General features: G+C 36.0%; 1 protein-coding gene across 2 annotated transcripts in view; it reads right to left on the reverse strand.

Annotated features, from left to right (window-relative positions):
- FANCM (FA complementation group M) overlaps positions 1-14,572 on the reverse strand; it is a 38,521-nt gene that overhangs the window by 22,016 nt on the left and 1,933 nt on the right. For both annotated transcript variants that reach the window (XM_087824912.1, XM_016217350.2), the window contains exons 3-6: positions 10,644-10,721; positions 6,888-7,046; positions 2,162-2,293; positions 77-209 (exon numbers count right to left, since the gene is read on the reverse strand). In XM_087824912.1, the coding sequence (XP_087681038.1) occupies positions 77-209; positions 2,162-2,293; positions 6,888-7,046; positions 10,644-10,721 (502 nt within the window). The remainder of the gene's footprint in view (positions 1-76; positions 210-2,161; positions 2,294-6,887; positions 7,047-10,643; positions 10,722-14,572) is intronic.

Genomic DNA, 14,572 nt, shown 5'->3' on the forward strand with positions numbered 1-14,572 from the left:
TCTTAGAGTATTTTTAAATAACACAAATTGTTCAACTTTAGCCAAAACTGTACGTGTCATTATTTCTTTAATTTACCTTTAGTTCCATCCATAATTCCACAAAGGAAGAAATATAATGATCTCATTCCCATTTGCTGCAATAATTCATAACCATGATATAAACTAATACAAAGAGCAAACTCTCCTTCGATTATACCTTGTTGTATTCCCTAGAAAATAAGCATATATCAAATTTAACCAGAGGAAAATAAATGAAGATACCTGCTCCGTGTAGAACTTACTGATTCCACTAAATGTCATAGAATGTTGCTATGGAAAGGTGCTAATGCATTTTCCATATAACTTGTCCCTTCACATTTTTTAATTCAAAGGGGGCAACTACTTATCATATACTGTTTCTCTTTATAGGTGAATTATTATCAGTATATAGTTTAATTCGTTTTTCAAAACTATTTAATAAGCATCTATTACTTGTCAAGCATTAAGCTAAACATTTGGGATACACTGAAAAGTAAGATATAGGCCTATCCTCAAAAATGTTATGGCATCAGGATAAATAATCAGACTGTTTAACACCAATATTGAACATCAAGTATACATGCCATAATAACATCTGACACCAAGGAGACACTGTTATAAGCACATTACTTGTACAAATTCATTTAATCTTAACACCTAGGAAGTAAGTACTATTGTCATGCCCACTTCACAGAGGAACAAGCTTATACAGGTGGTAAGCAAAAGATCCAGTACTTGAACACAGGGAATTTGGCCCAGTGTTCTTATGCTCTTAACCACTATTCTCAAGGAAAAGTGAAGTAGACGTTCCATATGGGAGCATACAACAGGTCTATCTATATAACAAGATAGTTTTTAAAAAAGACCACTGAGAATATATTTTAATTATTTTCCTTTACTAGAGATAAAGACTATTATTCTCTAGCTTACACTTTTAGTAGCATTTAACATCACTGATAGTTATTTTAAATGTTTCCAGGATAGTGATAAATGTCCTAAAATGGCAGTCTAGCCCTGGCCAGTAGCTCAGTTGGTTAGAGCATTGTCCCAATACGCTAAGGTTGCGGGTTCAATCCGGGTCAGAGCACATACAAGAATCAGTCAATGAATGCATAAATAAGTGGAACAACAAATCAATGTTTCTCTTTCTCTAATAAATAAATAAATAAATAAATAAATAAATAAATAAATAAATAAATAAATAAATAAAATTTTAAATGGCAGCCTAATTACCTGAAAGGGTAAAATCACATTATCTGTAAAATATAAACTGTCCTCAGTAAGATCAGATTCAACAGTTTTAGATTTACTATTTAAAATTTCAATGAATCTTTAACCCCTAGCAGAAATTTTAAAACATTTTATTAAAGTTTAGTATATTATACTGCAATTTCACAGAAAAAGCTCCCTTCGTGGTTCCCTAGACACTAAAGTCCGTATTTCTGATGTAGCATTTAAAGCTACTCCCATGTGATCACCCTAGATTATCATTTCTGACTTCCTGGATCCTTTACCTCGGCCAAATTGGCTTGTTCACTGTCTCCTACATACCTTCATTCATTTGCTTCTGTTCTTTTGCACGAGTTCCTTCTCAGTTCCAAGAGACTCAGTTCCAAGAGACTCAGACAAGCCTTTTTGTGCTTGTGAGCATCTCTTCATTTTGGATCTATCTTGATGGTTATGTTCCTACTCGTCTATTTTTTTCTTTGAAGATTAGAAATAAGAATCTTAATATGACGTTTCCTCCAACCTCAGTATCGAGAGTTGAGACAAAATGCTATGGGTCTAAAAGTTAGGATAGTCAAACTATTCCAAAATGCTATGGGTCTAAAAGGTAGTTAGGATTTTCCTTCCAGCATAGCCCTTTGACTTTGCCAAACAGAAATGAACTAAAAGACCAATGCTTAATTAAAAGTTTTAAGATAAATATATCTTAACTGAAATCATTAAATCGTATTTCTGTTCAATTTTTTCATGCTTTTATAAACTATATAAATCATATCTGAATTCTTGATTAGCCAATTATATATATATATATATATATATATATATATATATACCGAAAAACAATCATTATATTCATTTCATCCTCGCTTTGAGTAAAAACATAATCTATCATCAAAATTTATTTTAAAATACCTACCACGATATTTGTAGGTGGGTTTTTCCTAAATTGATCTCTTGCCAGAATTATCTGGTATTTTGTTAGATTGGGGATATCCCTTCTCATCAAAAGATTCCTCTGAATCAAAGAACTGGCAAATACTTCCAAAATCTGCAAATTTCAAAGAAATTTAGTTTAAGCTTCACTTAAAGTCCTTTTTCAAATATAATCATTTCATCACATACTAAAATAAGAGTTAAATATTAAACTATATGTTAAAGTTTGTCCTAAAGTAAAATTTTAAATACAAAAAGATAATGATAAAATTTTAAAGTACTAGGCATTTATCTCCATGTAACATCCATATGAAAGTCAGCACAACATTTTATTAGATCCAACCGAAAGACATATGCCTTTATCTGTTCCTTTCTTAACTCTCTCCCCTTCCCCAGTTTAAACACAATGAAAGGATGGCCTTGATTTCTTCAGTTGCATCTTCAGTACCTAGAACAAGGTCTGACACATAGGTAAATATTTGTAGACTAGTGACTAAATCAAAATGCTTTGAGTAAGTACATTTAATTTCATTTGTTGATTCATTCTTTTAAGAAATATTTACTAAGAATCTATTTTTTTAATAGGTTTTTACTGATTTCAGAGAGAGGAAACGAGAGGGAGAGATAGAAACATCAATGATGAGAGAGAGTCATTGATTGGCTGCCTCCTGCACGCCCCCTATTGGGGATCGAACCCAAAACCTGGGCATGTGCCTCGACCAGAATTGAACCATGATCTCTTGGTTCATGGGTAGATGCTCAACCACTGAGCTACGCCAGCTGGGTATTATATATCAAACATTGTTCTAAATGCTGGGGATATTGTGGCTGAGACAAATGAAATCCCAGCTTTCATAAAGTTTACATCCAATGGAGGCAAGTAAAGAATAAAAAAGTAAACAAAGAAAGTAGAGAATTTCAATTATGGTAGGTGCATTTAAGAACCTAAAACACAATAATGTTATGGAGTCTTTGAGAGGAAAGGAGACACTATTAAGTAAGATGGACAAAGTCTCTTTGAAAAGGAAATACGTGGCATCTAAATGATGAAGTGTGTCTAGCATAAGAGGTTCTGAGGAGCATTCCAGGGAGAGGAAAACAGCAGATCAAAAAGGTTCTGATGGGCCCGGATGGTGTGGCTCAGTGGTTGAGCACTGACCCATGAGCCTGGAGGTCACAGTTAGATTCCCAGTCAGGGCACATGCCCGGGTTACAGGCTCAATACCCAATAGGGGGTGTACAGGAGGCAGCCGATCAATGATTCTCTCTCATCATTGATGTTTCTGTCTCTTTCTCTCCCTTCCTCTCTCTGAAATCAATAAAAACATATTTTTTTTAAAAAGTATAAAGAAAAGTTCCTGATAAAGGAATAAGCTTAATGCCACAGTAAAGGAAAAAAGGAGACCTCCAGATGAAGAAACACTATAGCCATATGCAATAAATTATTCAAATTTTTGCCTAATTTTTATTTCCTAAAATAGGAAATATTTTAGTACATTTGTATATTTCCTCCGTTACCGCTGTGCTGATCACACTGCCTAAAGAAGCAGTCTTAAAAATATCGACAAATGGGTCACCAGGGAGAAAAAGGGACATTTGTAATATTTTAAACAAAAAATAAAACTAAAAAAAAAAAAACCAATATCGACAAAATTAAATTCTTATTATATGTGATTATACACATTATAATTTTTACGTTCTTGTAAGCAGAATAATTTTAATCATAAGCAAATGTATTAGTAGCTAGGAGATAATTATTGGAAAGACTTTGCCTTATCTTAAATTTATTATGCTTAGAATTTTGTTCCAAATAATTTAAAAACAAAAAATAAACTACATTCCTATATAACTTCACTTTAAGAAAGACTTACTAAAGGTTAAATGATAGATGAATGGTTTAGTTATACATTCCTGTGCAATAAATTTCTTAAAAACATCATAAGTTAAAACAACAATCACTTATTTGTTCATGATTCTGATTCTGTGGGTAAGAATCCAGCAAGTCATTCACACAGCCTACGAGCTACGACACTACAGTAACAATGAGAACATCCAGTGCCCAGCTCTTGGTTTCTAAATACCATTCTTCCATAAAAGGAACAAAGGATTTCTTATAGAAATGGTTGATTCCATGGCTGGGATAAGAAAAATACCAAATGAGCATAAAACGTTTAGAAAGTGCTCCCTTACCCCACCCCAAAATAAGTGCATCTTCAAGGGTACAGGAACCATTTTAAAGGAGCTCCCAATAGCCAAAGCTGATACAATCTGAGCAACAAAATTAATAATGATAGTACTGGATTTAACCACAGAATAAAATAAATACCCATTAGTCCATACTGATATAAAGAATTGAATTAATTAATAAATTTGGGAGAAGAAACAACTCTTCATTATAGAAGATTTCAAATTAACAAATGTAAAAAAAATGAGGGAAAGAGGAAGCACTGATTAGGCAAACACTACAGAAATAACAGGTGTACACAAGAACCATTATTATATGCTAAAATTAGTGGGCAAAATATGTTGAGAAACAGAATATTTGCATATTCTTTTAAAAAAAAAAAAAAAAGAATGGAAGAAAGAGAGAGAGAGAAATATGTTTGCATTCATTGGTTGATTCTTGTATGTGCCCTGACCGCAAGCTTGGTGCATCAGGACAATACTCTAACCAACTGAGCCACCTGGCCAGGGCAATATCTGCATATTCTTAAAGAATCTCCCCCTGGAACTCTCCATGCTATTTTTGCAAATTTCCTGAAAGTATAAAATTATTGCAAATGTTAAAAATTTTTTAAATCCTCTCAGGACACTGCAACCAGAGTTTGACTCTGCTCCTGATGTTTGGAGCCTCAGATGGCTGGGGACTAGCTGAAATAGCTCAACTGGGGCTATATGTATGCACCTTAAAGTCTAGCTACTTATTTACTGGTTCCTCCTTTCTCCTTAAAATTGGCTAGCTTGAGGTTCATCACATGCTGCTGATCAAAGTCAATCACAGAGACAGCTTAGATTCTAAGAAAGGGGAAATGTATCCTGCCTCTCAATGGAAAGAGTGGCAAAGAAGCCACTTTAATCTATGGCAGTGAGGATATAATAACAAGGTGTTGCCCAGCCAGCATGGTTCAGTTGGTTGAGCATTGTCCCATGCACCAGGAGGTCACCGGTTGGATTCCCAGCCAGGGACGTGCAGGAGGCAGCCAATCGATATTGCTCATTGATGTTTCTGTCTCTCTTCCTCTCCCTTCCTCTCTCTGAAATCAAATTAAAAAAAACAAAAAACATATTTAAAGGTATTCTCCTAGGATGATGTTAATTATAATCTATGAGAAAAACAATGTGTTAGCGCAAATTTCTCCCACTGAAAGCGATAACTGTGTAAGAAGTTTCTCAATAGCTACAATACTGACATTTGAGCCAGATAATTCTTTGTTGGGGGGACTCTCCTGTTCATTGCAGAATGTTAAGCAACATTCCTGGCCTCTATATACTAGATGTCAGTAGCAAATCCACTCCCCATCCCCTCCAGATATGACAACGAAAATTGGGTCAAGACATTGTCAAGTGTTGCCAGATGGGCAAAATTGCCTCCAGTTGAGAACTATTGCTATATAAAGGATCAGGGAGGAAAATACTAAAAATATATTTCCCTTACAAAGAAACTTCTGGGTGAATCTGGATATGTGTTATGGTATGTTCACTATGTGAAAATTCACTGAGCTGCACACTTAGGTTTTGTGCACTCGGCTGTGTGTATGAGTGTGTATGAGCATGGGAGAGTTATACTGCAATTAAAAGGTTTATTAGCCTGGCCAGCATGGTTCAGTGGTTGAGCATCAACCCATGAACCTGAAGGTTGCGGTTTGATTCCCGTTCAGGGCACATGTCCAGGTTGCAGGCTCAATCCCCAGTAGGGGTCGTGCAGGAGGCAGCTGATCAATGATTAGCTCTCATCATTGATGTTTTTATCTCTCTCCCTCTCCCTTCCTCTCTCTGAAATCAATAAAAAAATAAATATTAAAAAAAAACATTGCCCAGCCGGGCGTGGCTCAGCGGTTGAGTGTTGACCTAGGATCCAGGCAATCGGGGTTCGATTCCCAGTCAGGGCACACGCCCGGTTGCGGGCTTGATCAATGACTCTCTCACCATTGACGTTTCTGTCTCTCTCTCTCCCTCTCCATTCCTCTCTCTGAAATCAATAAAGATATATTAAAAAAAAAAAAAAAAACACATTAAAAAAAAAGTTTTACTAAAAAATACAAAACCATATAAGGCTATTATTGGCTTTAGAAATGGTCCATTAATTTGTATTCTTCTTTAACAGCTTGTCAGTATATATAAAGAATAGTGCTCTTTCCAAAATTTTTAATTTTAAAGAATTTTTCAACATATTAATTATAAAGTGATAACTATATATTCTCACAGCCAAATTCTGTTAACAAAAATAATTACATTATCAGTTCATCTACTGAAACCCTGAACTGTGATAAAAATGGCTTATCTGCTCTGGTCAGTGTGGCTCAGTTGGTTGAGCATCCCCATGCACCCAGAGGTCACCAGTTAAATTCCAGGTCAGCGCACATGCCAGTGTTAGGGGCTTGATCTCCAGTAGGGTGTGCAGGAGGCAGATGATCAGTGTTTCTCTCTCTCTCTCTCTCTCTCTCCATGCCTCTCCCTCTAAAATCATACTTTTTTTTTAAATGGCTTACCTGTACATATGCCTTTTGGATGGCTCCAAGTTCTTCACCAAGGGGAACAACAAGCTTTTCAACTCGTCTTTCATGAGAGTATGGTAAAATATCTGGAGAATCTTCAGAACGAAGTTCTATCTGCCCAATTAGTAGGTTAGTAATAACCTGTTGCACAGCCTACACAAAACCAATTAAGTATGATTATAAATTATATTACATATTAAATATTTAACTTTGTCACTAACAGAAATAAAATAGCAGTAAAATTTTGAAAGAAACATTAGAAATTCATATCATTAAATATTTTTTTAAAAAACTATAAAACAAAACAGAAATGACACAATACGGGAATAAGGCTTTTGAAACATCTTTCTTCCACACAGCCCTTCAAGCCAAGCATCTAAGAAATAAGAATATTAGTAAATGTCCAACAAGTTACTCAAATGTATTTTGGGTTTTTGTTATTGTTGTTTTTTGTATGTTTTTATTGATTTTAGAGAGAGGAAGGGAGGGGGAGAGAGAGAGAGAAACATCAATGATGAGAAAGTCATTGATCAGCTGCCTCCTGAACACCCCTCCTGGGGATCAAGCCTTCAACCTGGGCATGTGCCCTGACCGGAATAGAACTGTGACCTCCTGGTTCATGGGTTGCCGCTAAACCACTGAGCCACGCCAGGGGAGCAAATCAAATGCATCTTGCACTTTCCAAAGGCAGTGACACAGTCCATCAACATTATCTAAAGATTCAGACAACAGAAGTTTTACCTGAGCAAACTAAATCCCCCCAAAATTATAACAGTCCATTTTGGAACCAAAACTAGAATCCAGATTTCCTGATTCCTGGCAAATACTTTCCACTGGTTTTTGTGGGGAAAATGGAGAAGTCCTGTTACTATTAAAGGATAAAAATGTATCTTAGGAATACCTTACAAACTGAGCTGTTAAGAAATTAAGGGTATCTACCTATACTAAATCAATTATTGATAAATTAGTGGAATATTTTTCATTTAAATCAATATATATGATGTGAATATATTTCTGGGGATAAATTGCATTCACCCAAAGCTCATAAAGGAACTTAATTGTAAAATTAGGGAACTGGAGCAAAAACATAAAACCTGTTGGTATAAACAACTACTATACCATTAAACTTATAGTACTGACAATGTGACTGAGTTAAAGGGGAGGGGAGGTAGAGGATGGGAGAAAGATGGAGGGCAGGGCAGGGAGATACATAAAGAGAAAAAGGAAGGGGGAGAGAGAGAGACAGAGACAGAGAGAAATATCTCTGTGAGAGAGAAACATCGATCAGCTGCATCCTGTAAGTGCCCGGACAAAGGACTGAACCCAAAAACATGGGTATGTGCCCTAACCTGGAATCGAACCCACCACCTCCAACCAACTGAGCGACACCAGCCAGGGTTAGAGTTTTGTTTTGTTTTTTAAACTAGAAAAGCTTAATGGGCTTGGTTTCAGACAAAAAAATTCTCAAGGACAAGAATCACATCTTAATCACTTTTATATTCCCAATACCTGGGCCTAATAAAGTAGTTTACTACAGTTACAGAGGGTCCACATATATTCAAAATCTAGAGTAAATTTATGACCATTTTATAAAAATGAGTAAGACTTTAATATTTTTAAACATTCATTCACTCCATAAATATTTGAGTAACTCCCACATGCCAGGTATTGAGTTGATAATAGAACTATAATCAAGATAGACATAATCCCGATATTCATGTAGCTACTATTTTAGTGGAGCAAAAAAGCAACAAATAAGTGAATAAGCAAAAGAATGACAGATTATGATAAATACTAGGAAAAATCCACAAGATAGGGGAGCTAACTTTTGAAAGCTTAAAGTGGATCTTTCCGAAGGGATGACAATTACGCAGAGATTTAAAAGCTCACGTCTCTACTAAAAATAACCACATTTAAACAAGGTTAGGGGGAGGATCAGAGACAGAAGAGAAATTTCAAAAACTCATCAATCAGGAAAAAAAAGTTTTACAGATTGGCAGAGCTTAAAATATCTTACAAAGTTTCCAAAAGCCAATATAGAAGACCACTCAGAGTTACTAAAATCAGAATGTCATGGATAGCACTCAAACTCTGCATTTTTACCAATATCCTCTAAAAGAAGCCAGTGCTTCCTTGGAAAATGGTTGTTTTCATGGCTGAGACAGGAAAAATACTAGATGAACATAAAATATCTTGATGCCAGAAAGTTAAGAAGTTATTTATTTATTTTCTAAGTGCTTTCTAATGGACATAGGAGCCACCTCAAGGCATTCCTAATGGTCAAAACTGGGCCAATCTGAGCAGCAAAATTAATGATAGTATTGAATTATAGCCCATAAAAAAATCCATTAGTCTATATTGATTTAAAGAATAAATTAATAACTAAAAGGGAGAAAAGACAGCTTTTCATCAGAGAAGAATAAGAATACAAATTAACAAATGTAGAAAAATGAAGGAGAGAGAAAACAATGATTAGGCAAACACCACTGAAATAATTGTTGCAGGCAAGAACCATCATTGGATGCTAAAACTGAATATTTACATAGTCTCAAAATATCTCCCCCACAACAGACTTATTAGTTACAAAGGGAAAAACAGTACAGTCCACCCTCTGGGAATCCGTATCTTTGAATTCTGCATCCATGGATCAAAAATATTAAAAAAGAAATGTTACGTTGTTGCTAAAATGTACTATGTAGTTAGGCCTAAAATGACTGCATCTGTACTGAACATGTACAGACTTTTTCTTCTTGTCAGTATTCCCTAAACTACACATGTATAACAACTATTTACATAGCATTTGCACTGTGTTAGGTATTATAAGTAACCCAGAGATGACATAAAGTATACAGGAGAATGTGAATAGGTTATATGCAAGTACTATATTTTATGTAAAGGACTTGAGCATCTATGGATTTTGGTATCCACAGGTCCTAGAACCAGCCACCTGAGGATAACAAGGGACGACTGTAATTCTGCAATGGAGAAATTGGCAAGTCTTCCTCTTAACTAAATCAGGATTAACAGCACCAGCAATAAGACAAATCAACAATCATGTATTCTCTGATAAAATATCCCTTCTAGGGTATCCTTGCCAAAAATGCATAACCTCACTCCAATCATGAGAAAATATCAACCAAATCTAAACTGAGGGATATTCTACAAAATAACTAGTACCACTCTTCAAAAGCATCATGGAAAACAAGAAAAGACAAAAAAAGTCTGAGGAACTGTCACAGATGAAAGAGCCAAAGGAAACAATGACAACTAAATGCAATAGGGGGTCCTGAATTGGACCCTGGAACCAAAAAGAACACTGGTTGGAAAAGTTGCGAAATTCAAATAAGGTCTGCAGATTAGTTACTAGTATTGCACCAATGTTAATTTCCAGGTTTTGATCATTTTACCATGGTTACGTAATATGTTAACATTAGAGGAAGCTGAGTAAAGGATACAGAGACTTCACATTTTGTAGATATTCTGCAAGTCTAAAGTTATTTCAAAATAAAACTTTCTTAAAACTTGAAAATAGTAACAATTTAACAAATGGCTTTAGGTGATTCTTATGCACACTGAAGTCTAAAAACTACTAATGTAGAAAACTCCTGCAAACACAGAAGAAAAGGCAGGCACATTATAGAAAATGTTATAGTCCTAATGTTAAACTAAGTACTAGAATGGAAAACTGATCTGACCACATACAAAACTTATTTCCATAAATGTTAATAAATGAAAAGACATTTTACTTACCTTTATATCACTACCTGGTGTGGCACTAAGAGCCAAGATTCTAAAATGATTTGTATATTTGATTAGCTCTCTCACAACCTTAAAAAAAAAAAAAAATTTAATTTCATCCATCCAGTATAAAAATAACAATGATTCTGTTAAATAAGTTATTATATATGGTACATTATAATTATCTCTTTTATTTATTTTTATTTTTTAAAATATATCTTTATCGATTTCAGAGAGAGGAAGGGAGAGGGAGAGAGAGGTAGAAACATCAATGATGAGAGAGCCATTGATCGGCTGCCTTCTGCACGCTCCCCACTGGGGATCAAGCCCGAAACCCAGGCATATGCCCTGACCGGGAATCGAACTGTGATTTCCTGGATCATAGGTCAATGTTCAACAGCTGAGCCAAGCCGGCCAGGCACCATTATTTCTTTATTCAGAGTATTAATGGATGGAACTATCATTATCCAAAGAGCAAATGATTTAGGTTTATGCTCTACACCAATCAAAAACTTTAGGGTTTCTTCTATATATAAAGCTACCACATCAAGGCCTAATACAGTGGCAAATGCAAGAAGACAGTCCAGTTTCCATTGCTTGGGCCACAATCTATATCCATATGCACATTTACTAAATTAAGGTAAAACATAACATAAAAATAGAAAAAAATTAAATACCAATATAAAGTTAGATTTCAAATGGGGGGGAAAAAAACTGTTTTAGGATTTTAAAGAAGTTAGATTATATATGGAAGGTTCATAATTTTTAAATAAAATTAATTCATCAAAGCATAAGGTACCCTGGCCAGGTGGCTCAGCTGGTTGGAGCGTAGTCCTGTACACCAAAAGGTTTCGGGTTTGATTCCCAGTCAGGGTACATACCTAGGTTGCGGGTTTGATCCCCAGTTGGGGCCCATACAGGAGGCAGCTGATCAATGTTTCTCAGGTCAATGTTTCTCTTTCTCTCTCTAAAAATCAATAAAACATATTCTCGGGTGAGGATTAATTTAAAAAAAAAAAAGAATACGAGTAATTTTAAAAATCAAACTTTCCTTTTTAAATCCTAAAACATTTTCTCAGTGGCATCAAAGCATCGTTCTAAGCTCTGCAGTTTAAATTCAACACCATTTCTGGTATGATTAATACTGAATAATTTGCCAGATTCCCATTCCTTCACATGAGTCCTCAATAAAGGAAAAAAGGACTCCTAAGTAAACTGAGTTGCAAAAATAGCTCTTAGTATCCCACAGTCCCACATTAGCTATGGAAACAGTAAAATCAGATTATCTAAAAACTGCTCTAATTTCAACCCATGTCAGAGGTGAATTCAATGAGACTCACACTGAATCTTGATTAATACTCAAAAAACATTAATTCTGGAGTTTTTTTAAACACGATACAGAATGCATATAAAGATACAACATTATACTTAATGAAGACTTAAAAAGAACTGTTCTCATTAAAAACTAATGTAAGACAAAATGTCCCTAAGACATGACTTTTTTCCAGGAGGGATTCTCAAGCATTTTGTAGAAGAGGAGATGGTGTTGTCTGTAACCCTGGACTTTCTAGAAGCTAAGTTCTTCATTGAGATGATGTGCTTGTTGGAATCTATATCTGAAATATTCAACATAGCATAAACTCTCAGGGCTGTTGGGTATTAATGAAGTAAATGTATGTCTCATTTTACTCAAAAAAGCATATGCCTTATAGTTTAAAAAGAAATCACCTAATGCCTAGAAATTTCTTTTTTAATAAATGAGTTAAAGTTGCTAAATATAAGTTAAATCTACAAAATTAATTCCCTAGTTAGAATAAAAATTTGTAAATGCCCCTTTCAAGCAGAAATCTTAACATATTTCAGTATTAATTTAACATAGAAAAATATATCCATTTCCTGGCTAAGATCAACTATAAGAAAGATGACAATTCTCCAGAGGATAATACAGAGATATAATAACACTTAAAAAATCCCCAAAGAGCCCTGGCCAGTGTGGCTCCAGGATTAGAGTGTCGGCCATTGGACCAGAGAGTTGCAGGTTCAATTCCTGGTCAAGGGCATGTACCTGGGTTTCAGGTTCAATCCCTGGCCCTGGTTGGGCGGGAGGCAACCAACCATCGTGTCTCTCTCACATGGATGTTTCTCTCTCTCCTCCCCCCTCCCTTCCTTCCACTCTCTCTAAAATCAATGGAAAAAATATCCTTGGGCTCTGGCCAATGCAGCTCAGTTGCTTGAGCATCACCCCTTGCACCAAAACGTCACTGGTTGGACTCCTGGTCAGGAACACATACCCAGGTTATGGTTCAATCGCTGGTGGAGGTGTGTACAGGAGGCAACCAATCAATGTTTCCCTTACACATCCATGTTTCTCTCTCTTCCTCTCTCTTCTTCGTTCTCTGAAAACAATAAAAACATTTTTAAAAAACTTCCTCGGGTGAGGATTTACCAAAAAAAAAAACAAGTTCCCAAAGAAACTACTTCAGCCCAGCTGGATGGCTCAGCATTGAGCATTGATCTATGGCCCCAGGAGATCACTGATGGATTCTGGTCAGGATACATGCCCGAGTTGTGGCTCAGTCCCTAGTAGGGGACATGCAGGAGGCAGTCAATCAATGACTCTCATCATTGATGTTTCTATCTCTCTCTCCCTCTCACTTCCGCTCTCTGAAATCAAGAAAGACATATTAAAAAAAACAAACAACTTTACAAATTCACAAACTGACATTAAAATTCATCTCTGTGCACTAAATGAAATCAACATTCCCTTCTATCCTTATGTGATACTCTCTCCTAAGTATCACCAGCTATTAGTTTTCACTACCTACCACCTATATGCTGATGATTTCCAAATCTGTTATCTTCAGCTCAGAACTCTCCAGTGAGTTTACTTCTATCACCTACTGCATATCTACAACTAGCTAATTCATAAACACCTGAAACTCAACAATCTAAAACTGCACTATTGCCCAGCAGGGCATGGCTCAGCGGCTGAGCATTGACCTAGGATCCAGGAGATCGTGGTTCGATTCCCAATCAGAGCACATGCTCCAGTTGCAGGCTCAATCCCCAGTCCGGGATGTGCAGGAGGCAGCCGATCAATGATGAACTCTCTCATCATTGATGTTTCTCTCCCTCTCCCTTCCTCTCTCCAAAATCAATAAAGATATATTTTAAAAAAATAAAACTGTACTATCTCTTCTATTTTTCCATAATACCCCAAATCTTCTCTGCTACCCGAACTCTTCATCTTGACTAGTAACACCAATATCCTCCCAGTCTTCTAAGTCAGATACCTGGGAGTCACCCTAAATTCCTCCTATCTCTCATTTCATACCCTGCCTTTAGCCTTCTCTCCTCTAATCTCTTTTAAATCTTAAGTATCTTCCAGCTAAACATTTTTCAGTGAGTGTCAACTACCTACATCCTCTATGGCCTACAGAGGATTCAGCCAGTTCAGCATGGCTCAGTGGATGAGCACTGACCCATGACCCAGGAGGTCACTGTTTGATTCTGGGTCAGGGCATATGCCCGGGTTGTGGGCTCAATCCCCAGTAGTGGGTGTGCAGGGGGCAGCCGATCAATGACTCTCATCACTGATATTTCTATCTTTCTCTCCCTCTCCCTTCCTCTATCTGAAATCAATAAAAACATTTTTAAAAAATTAAAAATCAAAGAGGATTCAAATTGCTAAGCATAAAATACAACTGCCTTCATGGCCTGGCCCTTATGTACCCCACCAGCTATAGACCACCTCTTCACCTTTGTACTTTATATTCCTATAGTATTTAACTGGAAGGCACTGTGTTAGGTATATCATTTAATCCTTAAAACAACCTTAACAGTTAAGTATTATTTTACCTACCTGCCAAGGAATGACACTGCATATTGACTACCAATTTTTGGATTATCTTAGTTCATCCATACCCTACTATGAATTATTG

The sequence above is a fragment of the Miniopterus natalensis genome, chromosome 1 (genome assembly GCF_054644295.1).
Source record: "Miniopterus natalensis isolate mMinNat1 chromosome 1, mMinNat1.hap1, whole genome shotgun sequence".
NCBI lineage: Eukaryota > Metazoa > Chordata > Mammalia > Chiroptera > Miniopteridae > Miniopterus > Miniopterus natalensis.